The sequence below is a fragment of the Phyllostomus discolor genome, chromosome 2 (assembly GCF_004126475.2).
Source record: "Phyllostomus discolor isolate MPI-MPIP mPhyDis1 chromosome 2, mPhyDis1.pri.v3, whole genome shotgun sequence".
Classification (NCBI taxonomy): Eukaryota; Metazoa; Chordata; class Mammalia; order Chiroptera; family Phyllostomidae; genus Phyllostomus; species Phyllostomus discolor.
The window spans coordinates 44083166-44098896 of record NC_040904.2 but is presented as its reverse complement, the minus strand read 5'-3'; the positions used below and the strand labels follow the sequence as shown (position 1 = coordinate 44098896).

The 15731-nt window shown below is 43.9% G+C and overlaps 1 protein-coding gene across 2 annotated transcripts in view; it reads left to right on the top strand.

The window, feature by feature from the left end:
- Positions 1–15731, top strand: part of ABCC5 (ATP binding cassette subfamily C member 5) — a 77344-nt gene that overhangs the window by 10226 nt on the left and 51387 nt on the right. For both annotated transcript variants that reach the window (XM_028504726.2, XM_036017757.1), the window contains exons 3-4: positions 15190–15347; positions 15540–15695. In XM_028504726.2, the coding sequence (XP_028360527.1) occupies positions 15190–15347; positions 15540–15695 (314 nt within the window). The remainder of the gene's footprint in view (positions 1–15189; positions 15348–15539; positions 15696–15731) is intronic.

The following is a 15731-nucleotide window of genomic DNA, read 5'->3' as shown; positions in this document are numbered from 1 at the left end:
CTCAGTCTTTATTTTGTTGAGATAGATAACTTGGAAGCTACAAATGGTTAATGAAAACTTTTTCAACGGAATCTTGGTTCTGCTTTTAGGTAGCCTTCTGCAAATTCTTTTTAATGCCTCACCATTCATTCCCTCTCTCTTAACCAAAAATGAAAAGGTCAACGCCAGAACAGGCATCCAGGCCGGCAGAAGGTGTCACAATGGTTAGATCTGTTAATATCTGAATTACAGACTAATGTGAAGTTAATTGGCCACAATGAAGTTCACTGATTAGTGGGATTAAGCTTGTACTCCCTTCCCTCTCCACCCCCTTTTTAGGGAGTTAGCTTATTTAGATAATTAGATGTTATATGTGTTTAAATTACTTAAGATTATTTTTTGTATTAGCTGTTCAAAGTATCATCTTAACTCTATTATAGCAGATGAAAACTTCTATTTACTAAAGCAGGTATGGGGTGGAGCAGTCATACCTGTGGAGTTTTCTTCAATGTTGTATTCTCACGGTGGGAAAATAGCCAGACTGCCCAAGTCTTCACCTTTGTGTTTTCTTTTCACTGTTGCCAGCAGTTCCGGCCTGTTCTGTGGTCTTGGAGGGTCACATCGTGCAACCACTCACATCTTATATATGAAGCATTTAACAGGAGCACACACGAAGGGAGTTTTATTTATAAATTTCATTTTGGTGGGGGTTTTTTTTGTTTGTTTGTTTTTAAGCCAAAGCTTGAAAATCTTAAGTCATTTTGTCAAATGCAAAGGACAGTATTCTACTATCTAAATCAATGGTTCTCAGCCCAGGCTGCATTTTTTTTAAGAACCTTTCAAAAAATACTGATGCAGGGCCCTATCCCAGACCAATTATATCGGTCTCTGGGGTAGCGCTCAGGCACCAGTGTTGTTTTAAAACTCCCCTGGTGACTCTGCTGTATAGCCCGCACTGAGAACCTCTGCCCCAGATCTCAGGGGGTGAAGTCTCTTCTGTCCCGTGCACCAGTGGGGCTCCCAGTGCTCCTTCCATAAGGTTTTCCCCTCTGTGATTCATGTTCAGTGTAATCCTTTGAAACCTTATCATTGTAATAACAAAGTTAATCTCACTCCCCAATGCAACAGGAACTTTGAATAAAGTTCCTCAGGCGTTAGCTTATTTATGAAAATAAGGGGCCTCCAATTCCTGCTGATGATGGAGTAATTCTAGATTATAAACTGTGGGAAAGCACCTGTCTTACCCTGGTGGTGATGTGCGCTTCTATCCACTGGTTTATTAATAGCTGTCCTCGGCATGAGGCGCAGCACAGCACAGGTAGACACGAGTGAACTGGTAGCTGCAGATGAGATGTGTGAGTTAATTCCTAGCTGCTGAGCTGTAAGGGCCGAGGTTACCAGTTCTCTGACGGAAGAGTAGGCTCTTTCTACTCTCTTCTGCTTCCTCCCCGTGAAGATTTCATTGTAGCGTTTTGCTGTCCCTCTTGACTACAGTGGCCGCCATCTGGAAGTTCTTAGTGGAGGAGCTAGGGATGGCCAGGATAATGGAAATAGCCGGTTGGAGGGCAGACGTGATGAGAATTGAAAAAGGAAATGTCCTTGGTCGGCTTCCTTGATTTGTGGGTAGGGGAGATGGGAAAGCCTGGTGTCAGCTGGTCTTGGGAGGACTTCATCTTTTTAAATTTTGTTCATTTAAAAGAAAATTTTAGTTTCTTTTGAATTTAATTTTTAATATTTCGAGTCTCTTGAAACCTGTATCTAAAACTACACAATAATTCCCCTTATAAAAGTGTGTCGCCTGAGGGGACTGGGACAGAAAAGCTTTCGCCTGGGCCAGAAGGGTTGGAGAGAAGAGGCTGCCCGTTCTGTGTTTGTGTTCAGGTCTCGTGAACGAGGGAGAGTGCAGGGAAAACACGCTGTCGGGTATCCTGACTGCGCCTCGGAGACTGCCGTCTTTGCGGGGCGTGCCACACAGGAGGAGTGGTGCAGCCTCGAAACCCCGGGAAGCCAGGAGGCACCTCTGGGTTGCCTGTTGCCACCTGCCATTCTCTGCATTCACAAGAGCTTGGCTGAATCCTCAGTCCCCAGGCTCAGGAAGGCTACTCCGCTGTTGCCCCGCTGTCAGGAAGGGATTGCTCAGCTTAGAGAATGATTTCTGGCCCCTGTAGCTTGTCCCAGGGGCCTCCACGCAGGGGGAAAACCCGTGGTTGCCCTGTCAGCAGACACTCCGCTCTGGCAGCCTGTGAAAATGAGATGGGACAAAGCAGGTAAGCGGTGCCCCCGCAGTGCGGTGGGTGCACACAGTGATCACAGCCACGGGCATGGTGTTGGTGCACACAGATCAGGGAACGTCTCTTGTGCAAGCGTCTCTGTTTGCTTATGGATCAAATGTTCCTTGTTTCCTTCACAAGAGGGGCAGGTATGTCCCTGACCTTTGTTTAAACCCAGGCTGAACCTGAATTTCATTGCCCCCTTTTAGCTCTCTAGCATCCCCACCCTGCCGTGTCTATATCACCTGGGTAGGAAAAAAAAATGTTCAGTGTCTCCCAGTCATATAGTCCTAGGGAAGGTATAAATAGCAGTAGGATTTCTTTGTTTAATGTTTTCTCAACTCCTGGACCAATCAATATTTCCCCCTTAGAAAGAGCCAGCTGCTGCGGACGCCTATCCCTGTGGCCGTGTCCTCTGGCTACAGAGAGGCTTTCAGTCCGTATGTAGTGACCCTGGAGAGAAATCAAGAGAAGTGGGGGGGTCCTCATCCCTTCTCAGGAGAGTCTGTACAATGTTACTTCTAAAAAGGATTATTTAAAGCATCATAATGTAAAAAATGGGCCTCACAAAATACATCCAGCTAGATCAGCGTGCATCAAGTCCTGGCTTAGCTGTTTAGCTATCTAGGGCTGCCTCAGCATGGCTGACATTTGGGACTAGATACCTCTTTATTTTGGGGTGCTGTCCTGGGCATTGCAGAATGTTCAGCTGCATCACTGACCTCTACCTACTAGATACTAGTAGCGACAACTAAAATGTCTTCAAACATTGCCAAATGTGCCCTGGGCAAGTAAAATCACCCTCACTTGGCAACTACTGGGCTACACTGTCCGATACTGTAGCCACAAGCCACATGTAGCTATTGAGCATTTGAAACGTGGCCAGTCTGAATTGACATGTGCTGTGTGTATGAAGTACACACCAGATTTCCCCTGGTGATCCTGTTGTGAGCCAGCCGGACTTAGCACCAAAAAAGGGAAAAAAAGAGTGTAAAATAGCTCATTAATAAGTTGTTATTGATTATATGTTAAAAAGATAAGATTTTTTGTATGCTGGGCTAAATATATTATTAAAATTAATTTCACCTGTATCTTTTCCTTTCTTAATGTGGCTACTAGAAAAATTTAAGTGACATTTGTGGCTTACATTATATTTTTGTTGGACAGCACTAAGCTGTTAGTTTAACCATTTATCTTGTATTAGGCATTTAGTTCCCAGTAAACCACTCAATTTAAATTATGTTTTTTCCTTAGGAAAAATTTCCTTCAGACAGTAGAGTTATGGAGACAGAGAATTTAAAATGTTACATGTGACCAGTTTGCTCTCCGCTAACAGCCTATTAAAAACGGGTGCAGTGTTCAGATAATGTATGTTTGCCCGACTTTTTTCTTCTTCACATATTATATTTTATCTCTATTTTTATTAAGGTATATATAGTTATATTTTTAAATAACTTATATTTCTTGGTTGGTGCATTGAATGTAGAAGTTGAGAGAGAAGCTTTTGAACCAATTTAGTAGATTATTCTGGATTTTGACCTTTTAGAAATATTAGAATATGGACGATCCCTGGAGGAGTTCAGGCTGGGATGGAGGTGTAGGTAGAAAGGCTTTGCTTCCTCACACAACCAAAATAATGATAAAAACCAATTTAAAAACAAAAAACAACCAAAAGTGCCAGGAAATCAAGCTGCACGGAACTCCGACAACCAAGGGGTTCAAGAAACATCCATTCAGATCGGGAGGTGGGGTGGAGTGGGGCAAGGTGGGGCTGGCTGAAGGGGAAGCTAAAGACTCAAAACCTCTAGCTGTAAAATACTGCGGGGTTGGACGACAGGGGAAACTCCCAGTTTCACTGGAGCTGAGCAGGCAAGCGGCGCTGTTCCCTCTCTGACCCATCCACCACAGACAGTGCCACAGCACAGCAGGGAGGGTTGCCCCGCCCTAGTGAATGCCTAAGGCTCCACCCCCTTACAATATTACAGGTGCACTGAAACAAAGAAACATGGCCCAAATGAAAGAACAGATCAAAACTCCAGAGAAAGAGCTAAGCAATGAGGAGATAGACAACCTATCTGATGGAGAGTTCAAAACACTGGTAATCCAGATGTTCACAGAGTTGATGGAGGTTGGTCGAAAAATGAAGGAACAAATGAAGGCTACACAAAATGAAATAAAGCAAAATATACAGGGAACTAGCAGCGGAGGGAAGGAAACCCAGGTTCAAATCAATGATTTAGAACAAAAGGAAGAAATAAGCATAGAACTGGAACTGAATGAAGAAACAAGAATTCAAAATAATGAGGAGAGGCTTAGGAACCTATGGGACAGCTTTAAGGACTCCAACATCTGAATCATAGGGGTGTCAGAGGGAGAAGAGAAAGAGCAAGAAATGGAAAACTTATTCAAAAAAGTAATAAAGGAAAACCTCTCTAATCTGGCAAAGGAAATAGACTTTTAGGAAGTCCAGGAAGCTCAGAGAGTCCCAAAGAAGTTGGACACAAGGAAGAACACACCAAGGCACATCATAATTACACTACCCAAGATTAAAGATAAGGAGAGAATCTTAAAAGCAGCAAGAGGAGAGAGTTACCTACAAAGGAGTTCCCATCAGACTGTCAGCTGATTTCTCAAAAGAGACTTTGCAGGCAAGAAGGGACTGGAAAGAAGTATTCCGAGTCATGAAAGGCAAGGACCTACATCCAAGATTGCTCTATCCAGCAAAACTTTCATTTAGAATGGAAGGGCAGATAAAGTGCTTCCCAGATAAGGTCAACTTCAAAGAGTTCATCATCACCAAGCCCTTACTTATTATATGAAATGTTAAAGGGACTTATCTAAGGCATAGAAGAAGATGAAAAACTATGAGCAGTAAAGTGACAACAAACTCATAACTATCAACAACTGAACCTAAAAAACAAAGACAAAAACTAAGCTAACAACTAGAACAGGAACAGCATCACAGAAATGGACATCGCAGGGAGGGTTATCAGAATGGGAGGAAAGGTACAGGGAATAAGAAGCATAAGTGGTAGGTACAAAATAGACAGGGGGAGGTTAAGAATAGTGTAGGAAACAGAAGCCAGTAAACTTACACGTATGACCCATGGACATGAACTAAGGGCGGGGGGTGATGATAAAAGAAGGAGGGTGTAGGGCGGAGGGGGATAAAGGTGAGAAAAACAATTGGACAACTGTAACAGCATGATCAATAAAGTACACTTTACAGAAGGAAATACTGGATGTAAGCAGCGTGAAGACGGCGATTCTGAGGGGCAGGTCTGTCTGTTTACTCCTGCCCCCCAGCACCCAGGGCAGTGCCTGGTGTGGAACCCTCAACAGATACTTGTTGAATTTTTTTCAACTATTCAAAACAGATTATACAACTATTCAAAATATCTTATATTAGTTACCTGGTCACTACTTGAGCTTTGTTTCCTTTCCCCTTAATGCTAAATTTCATTATGCAAAAAAGTAATTCCTCTTCCTATTTAAACCCATCCATTTTACCTTTAATAGTTTCTGGCTTTGCGGAAAAATAGAGGCGATCTCCCTTCCATAGCTGGACTGATTATGCCATTTAATTTTCTCTATCCCGTTTATTTTATGATTTTTTATGTGACTTTTGGGGGTTAATTCCAGATGGACTTAGGTACGGTGTGAAACCTGGATATCAATTAGTTCTTCTCCCATCTGGCATTTATTGGTTCCCCAAGATATTCTCTGACTCCCATTTCCCTGCCCTGTCATGTTGTTTTTCTGCAAAAAGTGTAAAGGGTTTTGCTTTTTTGATTGTATATAACATAGGCAACAGTTTTTTTAAAATGAATACATTTTTATTTGAGGAATCCCACATATTCTGATTCCTTCCACTGCCTTCCAGGTTTGAGTTTTAATCCCTTTTTAAAATAATTTTTGCTACATATAGTCATGTCAGTCAGTGTACAGTTCTTTTAGTTGAGTTTCTTTGATCTCTGCTTGAATATGGACATCCTTCAAAAATCCCTCACCTGTAATCCTCAGGACCCAGTTTCTTCACAGTCTCCTTCAGGGCCACGGGTAGGGTCTGAGTAGACGGATCTACCTGGTGTGTCGATCTCGGACAGCCTCTAATTACGAGTCAGTTCAGGTCACATTTACTCCTAAGAGATCACATCCTAGAATAGTACCGCTCTTCAAGGATCTACAAATACCTATGATAACACAAATTTGGTTGTTAGGTGTTTCATAGCTTAGCAGCTCTGGTTCTAGTTAGGTGTGTAGTTCCTCCCCACAGATCTAACGCATGGTTCTGTGAGTAAAGGGAGCAACATGTGTAACCTACGAGGTGTTTCCAACGATGTAGGTCTACGGAAAACCCCCGGTCAGGGTGGACCGTGACTAACCTGTCATGTTATTTACGCCTTCCTATAGTACGCCCTGATAGCTTGAATATATTACATCTTCTCTCTTGGCTCATATCCGTTTTTAATTCATTCAACCTTAGAATGTTGATGACTCACTTTACAGAATGTTAATGTGGTAGGAGACATTTATTTTTACCTTTAAACAGGCACCCTTTATTCCCCCGGCATGCTTGCCAAGGGAAGCTTTTTTAGGGAGCCTCGTGAGGAAGAGAAGTGGGGCATCCAGGCACATAGTGGCAAGTCTGAGACATCTGTGGGTACAGACGAGGGTAGTATAAACCTGCTTTTATCTCACATTTAAATTCCAGTCTGTGATGTATCTTTTTTTAGCATCTGCTCATCTTTGGTTTAAAAACAATCAGGAAGTGCATTTTTGTAATTAAGTAGAAGTAGTTTACTTACTTCCTAGTGTTCCAGTCACCCACTTGTGACTTTGACTTTGGAGATTATGTACTCACTTGCTCACCGCAGACCTCGTGGTGCCCACAGCGAGCCCCATGTGGTGTGAGCTGGCCCTTCGGTCTCTCTTCCTTCCCTGGCTGCCTCTTCGTGCTCCACCTGGAGCCCCTGGCCTGTCTTAGAACAGGCCCTGGGGAGAGAGTTCCTGCCTGTTCCCTGGGGGAGGAGGACACCTTTGGAGGCAGCCGCTGAGGTTTCTTGCAAGAAACTGGATGCCTTCAAGCCTGGAAAACAGTGCTCTAGAGTTCACGTGCCATCATTGTGTGTGTTGGGATGGGCTCAAGCCAGCCGGGCATCATCCAAGTTGGGGGTACTCCCAGGTGTCTTTCACACTGTTGTGTTCTGATGGATTTGGTTTCCTTAGCAGTTGGGCCCCCAAGACCGTGGCCTGGTTTTGCAAGTCAGGCTTGGGTGGGTGGAGAGGATTCTGGAAGGATGAGCTGCGCCAGCTTCTCATTACCAATAGGTAGACTGAGTTAGGTTTTTTAAAACAGGCGATTCAGGCAGCCTTAGGCAGGAAGCGGTCCTCAGGAGGAGGGGGTGAGGGAGCAGAGGAGCCGCAAGCCTGCCCTTGGGCCCCAGAGGGAAGGAAGGGTGTACTCTGCACTGGATCTGCCAGCAGGGCCCAGTGCAGGAAGGAAGCAGAGGCCACCTGGGAGCCTGCAGGGAGTGGCTGTGGAGACAGCTGGTGGTGAGGGCTCAGGTGTGAACCCCTGGCAGGTGTCCTGTTTGCAGGACCCAGGCTGGCAGAGCCACCACAGGGCATTTGCCACCAGGGACCCCGAGTCTTTCCAACTGGTACTTCTGCCCAGGGGTCATAGTTCCCACCTGTTTCCATATCTAGTTGATTTTCTAATGCTGGGAGGGTTATGTTAAACACCCACACACACCAGCGAGATAAATGATATGACACCTGTAGGGAATTGTGTGCAGGTGTTCTGTACCTGGGATGTCTCTAGGGAGGGAAGTACCTGAGACATCTGGGCAGATGGATATCCCCTTGCCTTGTGACCAAAATGTTTGTAGTAGCCGGGACCCGGGCAGGTAGCACTGGAGCTAGCAGGTTCCACCACGGCATTCTGCTCACAACTGTCCTCCCCTTTGGGATGACCTTCTCTGAGTGGGTCCGGTCCTGAACAGGGTCCTGTGAGCCATCTCCGCTACTCCTGGATCTTGGCAGGAACTCCTCAGGTGAGCCTAGGGCATGTTTGTTCTAGGAGAAGCCTCAGGAGCCTCAATGGTGGGGGCCTTTGCTTCTGGCGAGGCCCGTTTGAGTTGTGTGTGTGTCATCCTACATTCTGTTTCTAAGCTGCATGGAGTGGCATCACTGGGGCTGGGGAGGCAGCCTGGGGGTCAGAGCCTTGATGTCTGAGGGGGTTTGTTTCCAGGGGAGGTGGCCAGGTGCAGAGCCCAGGGTTGAAATGACCAGGAGCCCTGACATATACACCTCTGTCCCCACTGGGTGCCCTTGCTTTTGCCTTGTTCCCCAAGTGTGCCAGAGGATTTCAGATCTCTGGGTGCACTCAGAGCATTGTGGGGTCTCCTGTAGGGAAAACTGGGTCAGAGCCTGCTGGCATCCCTGCACATAGCACAGCACGGGTGCTGTATGAGGCCCCAGCCTTCCCCGCACATCCAGTGCCTGTGAGAAGCCTCGGACAAGCCTCTGTCTCTCGGCCTCCGTGTCCTTATTTGTAGCTGGTGACATCTCCCAGGTCAAGGACTTCATAAACAGCTGGCTGGTGGTCCTCACCGTGGGCCCCTTGAGAGCTCCGGCACCTCCCCTGCATTGCTGCGTGGCTGGGCACCTCTCCAGCAACCTCTTGCTCATGGCAGAGTGCCAGCAATCTTTGCGCATAGGTTTTCCTTTTTTCCTTTCCGTAATTGTATAGCAGGAAGTATTTTATTTTATTTTTTATTGTTGTTTTATTCCAGTTGTCCCAATTTTCCCATGTTGCTCTCCCATGCCCTGCCCCCACCCCCATAGTCAGTCCCCACCCTATTGTCCATGTTCATGGGGCCTTTATACCTGTTCCTTGACTGGACCTTTCCCCTTCTTTCCCCCTTATCCCCCTCCCTGCTCCTCTCTGGTCCTTGTCGGTCTGTTCCCTGTTTCCATGCCTCTGGTTCTGTTTTTCATAGGTTTTGATGAAAATTGTAGCTAGGCATTTTGGAGATGAAGAAAATGAAATTAGTGTACTATATAAATAGAAATGGCCATATTCTTATTCCTAGCATCTGGAACAGTCTTTCACATAGGTGCTCAATAACTGTTTGTTGAAAGAATAAAGATGTAAAGATTTTCATTTTCTCTTAATCCTACTATGCCATTCTCATGTAAGAATACTAATGGGTGGCATACAAGTGTTCTTTTTCTGATGCAGTGATGTCAAAAGATGTCTATAAAACTCTCCAACTCTTGAACTTGGTTCTTCTGGAAAGGCAGAAGAATGATGATAACTGAAACAATTTTTGAAAGGAAGAATAAAGTTGGAAAGATCATACTCCCTATTCTAAGACTTACTATATTGCTGGAGGAATGAAGTTAGTGGTAGCAGCGCAGGGATAGACAACTAGGTCAGTGGAGTGGAGTTCGCACGTAGACCCACGCAGGTCTGGTCAGCTGATTTATACGTGGGTGAAAAGCAATTTAAGGGAGAGATGATAGTCTTCAACAGATGGTGTTGGAACAAGGAGACATCTATAGGAAAAAAGAAAGAGAGGAAGGGAGGAAGGGAGGGAGGGAGAAGAAACTACCTAAATCTTACACCTTATACAAAAATTAACTTAAGGTGAATCATAGATCTAAATGTAAAACTATAAAACTTTTAGAAAAAAAAAACAGAAGTAAATGTTCACAACCCAGGGTTAGACAAAGAGTTCTTAGACATGACACTAAAAGCACAATCCTTAAAAGAAAAAAAAATCAGTAAGTTACACTTGATCAAAATTTAATTGTTGCTCTCTGAATGGCCCAGTTAAGAAGATAAATGCATGCCATAAAATGAGAGAACATATTTGCAAATCATCTGAGAAACGACTTGAATCCGCTTAGAAAATAGGCAAAAGACTTGAGCAGATACTTCACCAAAAAGGATGCATGGGTGGCAAGTAAACACAGGAAAAGATGTTAAACATCATCAACTATTAGTCTAGTGCAAATTAAGATCATGATGAGACTTCTGGCCAAGATGGAGGCATAGGTAGACACTGCCTCCTCGCACAACCAAGTGAAGGACAACAATAATTTAAAAACAAAAACAACCAGTACTGACAGAATATTGAACTGTATAGAACTGTATGGTTGTATGGAAGTCCAACAACCAAGGAGGTAAAGAAGACACATTCATCCAGACCTGTAGCAGTGGCGGAATGGGTCAGCCAGCACCAGAGGACTCATGGCAAAGCAGCGGCTGGTGGACCCAGGGAGGCAGTGGATAGTGGAGGGGCGTGGTGTGTTGCGCTAGGTGGCTGGTAGACCAGGTGGTCCCACATTTGTGCGCAGATAAACCAGGCAAAACTGGGGAGCAAGACAGACTGCGCAACCCAGGGTAATAAAGCCTCAAAACACCGATTGAAAACACCTGTGGGGTTGAGGCAGCGGGAGAAACTTCCAGCCTCACAGGAGAGCTCGTTGGAGAGACCCACAGGGTCATAGAATGTACACAAGCCCACCCACCTGGGAATCAGCACCAGAAGGGCCCAGTTTGCTTGGGGGAAGCCGAGGAAGTTACTGAAAGGCAGCAGAGGGTGGAGCAAGCGCCCTTGTTCCCTCCCAGACCCCTTCCCCACATACAGCGTCACAACACAGTGACCAGGGTTGCCCTGCCCTGGTGAACACCTAAGGCTCTGCCCCTTGCTACGTAATAGGCACATCAAGACCAAAAAAAAATGGCCCAAATGAAAAAACATCAAAGCTCCAGAAAATACAACTAAGTGATGAAGAGAGAGCTAACCTATCATATGCACAGTTCAAAGCACTGGTAATCAGGATGCTCACAGAATTGGTTGAATTTGCTTGCAAAATAGAGGAAAAAGTAAAGGCTATGAAAAGTGAAATAAAGGAATATGTACAGGGAACCAGTAGTGATGGGAAGGAAACTGGGACTCAAATCAATGTAGTAGACCAGAAGGAAGAAAGGAACATCCAATCAGAAAAGAATGAAGAAACTATTCAAAAAAAGGAGAGGCTTGGGAACCTCCAGGACATCTTTAAACATTCCAACATCTGAATTATAGGGGTGCCAGAAGGAGAAGAGGAAGAGCAACAAGAGGAAAAGTTATTGGAACAAATAATAAAGGAGAACTTCCTCAATCTGGCAAAGGAAATAGACTTCCAGGAAGTCCAGGAAGCTCAGAGAGTCCCAAAGAAGTTGGACCCAAGGAGGAACACACCAAGGCACATCATAATTACATTAGCCAAGGTAAAAATGAAGGAGAGAATCTTAAAAGCAACACGACAGAAGGAGAGAGTTATCTACAAAGGAGTTCCCATAAGACTCAGCTGATTTATCAAAAGAGACCTTACAGACAAGAAGGGGCTGTAAAGAAGTATTCCGAGTCATGAAAGACAAGGACCTACATCCAAGATTGCTCTATCCAGCAAAGCTTTCATTTAGAATGGAAGGGCAGATAAAGTGCTTCCCAGATAAGGTCAACTTCAAAGAGTTCATCATCACCAAGCCCTTGTTATATGAATTGTTAAAGGGACTTATCTAAGAAAAAAGATAAAAAACAAGTACAGTAAAGTGACAGTAAACTCACAATTATTAACAACCACACCTAAAACAAAGACAAAATCAAACTAAGCAAACAACTAGAACAGGAACAGAAACACAGAAATGGAGATCACAAGGTGGGTTAGCAACTGGGGAGTGGGAGGAGGAGAGAGGGGGAAAAGATACAGAGAATAAGTAGCATAGATGGTAGGTAGAAAGTAGACAGGGGGAGGGTAAGAATAGTATGAGAAATGTAGAAGCCAAAGAACTTATAAGTATGACACATGGACATGAACTAAAGGTGGGGAATGTGGGTGGGAGGGGGTGTGAAGGGGGGAAAATGGGACAACTGTAATAGCATAATCAATAGAATATATATTTTTTAAAAAGATCATGATGAGAGATCGAGCCACACCTGTTCAAATAGCTGAACTAAAAAAGAATGACAATCACACGTGATGATGAGGATGTGGAGAAGTTGGGTCTCCCATGCGTTGCTAGTGGGAATGTAAATGGTGCTGTGGTGAATTTCCGTGATAGCTAATGCCCGAAGCGTAAGTAATGTCCTGCTGCCCTGTATACTTCACGTGCTGTTCAAAGGTAAAACAAGAAGTGAGATCTCCATTCCCTCGCAAATTTGTAGTGGAGATTACAGCTCTTGTAATTTAAATTACTTCATATACTCAATGATGTATAAAGGAAATTTCCATATTATTTTGGAAATAAATAGTGATGATGGTTGTACAACATTGTGAATATAGTTAATGCCCCTGAATTTTATGCTTGAAATGTTAAAAATGGCAAATTTTATGTTATAAATATATTTTGCCACAATTTAAACAATCCATTTCATTCAGCCATTCAGTACCTTCCACCAACTTTCAGTTGGAAGGTAACGTAGTGTCAGCTGCAATGTAATGTCATAAAAAAGGCAACTGTCAAGAGAAAGGTGTAATAGAATTCTGTAATGCCTTCCAAGAGGTAAATGTGCCCAATCAAAGTCATACACTCATGAAGGCTTTTCAGTGTTTGACAGGGCCTGTCTGTGTGAAAAGACATTTTCAAAGAGGAAATTGTAAAATCTTATCACAAGTCAGCATTAACAGATGAAGATTTCATATCGATTCTGATGAAAGAGAAAACCTTTTTAAACTCCAATTAAATGAAATGTTATTCTATTAGTAGACTATTACAGAAAAATTGTACTGTTATTATTATATTTTGAATTCCATCAGTAAACATTTTCTGGACATTTGTTTTCTTTTGTAATGTAAGTACCTACATAATATCCTCAGTTGTACCTCTTGGTCCACAAAGCCTAAAATATTTGCCGTCTGGCCCATTGTGGACAATTTTGTAGGCACTAGCTTGGCGGGTTGATTTCTCACTCTTCCTGTCTAATACACTCTTTTAAGGCACTCACAACCTCACTCTATGCTCACGTTAGCAGCATCCCATGAATTTTGATGTGTTATAATTTCTTCTTAACCATTGACCTCAGGCTATTTACTGATTTCCATTTGATGTCTTCTTTAATGCATATTATTTGAAAGTGTGCTGCATAATTTCTGAATATTAGGAGATTTTCCCTGTTGTCTTTGGTACTGAATTCTGAGTTCCCAAGTGGTCAGAGACCACGGACTGTATTTTGTCAGTCCTTTGAAATTGGTTTATGTTTGCTTTACGGCCCAGCACATGGTCCATTTGGCAGACACCCAGTGCGCACTGAAGTGGTGTTGCTTTTATTTTTTTTCTTCTTTTGAAGATTTGGATATCCGAATAAGGCTGGTCTTTGTAATATTCTGTTCTTACTCTGTACGTACTCCCAGTTTCTACTTCTGTATAATAAGTATGTTTGTATTTTTAGTGTAACTTTCTTCTTTATCAATCCAAAGGTTTTCTTTTCTTCCCCTTATGGTTATAGGCAGCCTAAAGGTTTAAGACAAACACACAACCTTTGTGTGTACTTGAATCTCAGCAGCCTTTATTTAGTTCATTAGTAGGTGTCATAGTCCCTAACCACTAAATAAGTGTTCACCATATGCCTAAGGACTTTGTAGGACTTAATTCTTTGAATTAAGTGTTGACTCACTTGTCATTGTGTTGTTATTCTCTTGAAACTGGTCTGTCTTGCCTTTGACAAAAGGACAAAAATGTGCTTCCCTTTGCCTGGGCTGTGCAGTTTCCTGATCCTGCGCAGGGGCGCCCAGCCTGTGAACTGAAGCTATTGTGTTTGAGGAGCAGTGCACCTGGGCACCCACGCCTACTGGGGACTCTAGGCATGCAGTCTGCTCTTTCCGTTCAGCTGGTGTTTGGCATTTGTTCAGGGTGGAAAAGCGGGGAGGTAACAATAGAGACTCTGCTTTGTGTAAGGTGCAAGGTGTGTTCGGTGCTACAGCTCTTAACTCCTTCTTAGTTTGGGGCTCTGTTCTTTCTATTTCGCAGTAATTGCTGGAAGTATTTGTGATAGTGTGAGAAAAGGGTGATGTACTCATAATCTTTCTTGAGGAAAAGTGCTTCTGCTTTTGGGATAGGAGGGCATACACCTAGAGCAAGTGGGGACAGATGTGTCCTGGTTCTTGGCCCAGACTCTTCTGCCAGAGTCAGACATTGAATTACATGCATTTTTGTTCACCTGATTAATTGATATGTATATCCACTATAGAAAATATGTATAACTTTGTATTTCAACTCCTGAGACCCTCTGCTTCATGCTGCAGAAATCTGGGTATCAGAGCTCTTTAGCTGTTCTGCCTTCCCTGTTGCTGATAAGAGGAAAGACAGGAGGCATGTGTACTGCTGGCTCTTTCTGCACAACAGGGCGGTTTAATTGGGGGTGATCTTAATTTTTTGTCAAAGAAAATGGGTAAAAGACTTTGCAGTTAATAGTTAATTAATTGACTCTCAGTCCATATTGGGAAATGAAAGATAAAACATTTGGGGGACAAAAGAACACAAAGAATGTACAACACAAAGAGCGAATTCTTATGTAAACTGTGGGCTTCAGTTCAAAGTAATGTACCAGTACTCATCAGTGGCAGGCATACCACACGAATGCTACGTGTTCATAATGGGAAGTGGATGGGGAGGAGAGGGGGCAGATGAGAAGGTACATGGGAACTCTCTGTACTTTTTGCTCAATGTTTCTGAACCTGAAAATGTTAAAAAAAATGAAGTCAGTTAGTTTAGAAGTTTTAGGTGTCTGGTATAATGTTCCTTAGCCAGTTCGTGCCACCCAAGTTGACGTTTAGCCCCCTGAACCTTTGGAATTTCTCAGTGAAGATGAACCTGGCTTGCAGTTGGGGCTGTCATGTCAGGTGGATTTGTTCTGATGTCTTCCCTCCCTCTCTGCCCAAACAGTTGGAATGCCAAGATGCCTTGGAAACAGCAGCCCGAGCGGAGGGCCTCTCCTTGGATGTCTGTACGCATTCTCAGCTCAGAATCCTGGATGAGGAACATCCGAAGGGGAAGTACCACCACAGCTTAAGTGCTCTGAAGCCCATTCGGACCACTTCCAAGTAAGGGGCTCTCCTGCTTAATGACTTCTCTGTGAAGCACCAAAGCAGTGTTGGCAATGCAGACTAAGATGGGACGATTTGGGGAGCCCCGATTTTAGTCAGGAGCTCTGTTTACTAGACAGTGTGTTATAAATGCCAGCTGGCGTCTTGATGTGTGTTGACGGTTTTGTGCTTTGGGTATTCTCTCCTTAGACACCAGCACCCAGTGGACAATGCTGGGCTCTTCTCCTGTATGACTTTTTCTTGGCTTTCTCCCCTGGCCCGCCTGGCCCACAAGAAGAGGGAGCTGTCCATGGAGGATGTCTGGTCTTTGTCCAAGCACGAGTCTTCCGACGTGAACTGCAGAAGGTAGGCGTGTCTGGTCCACCCTGGCGACCCACCCAC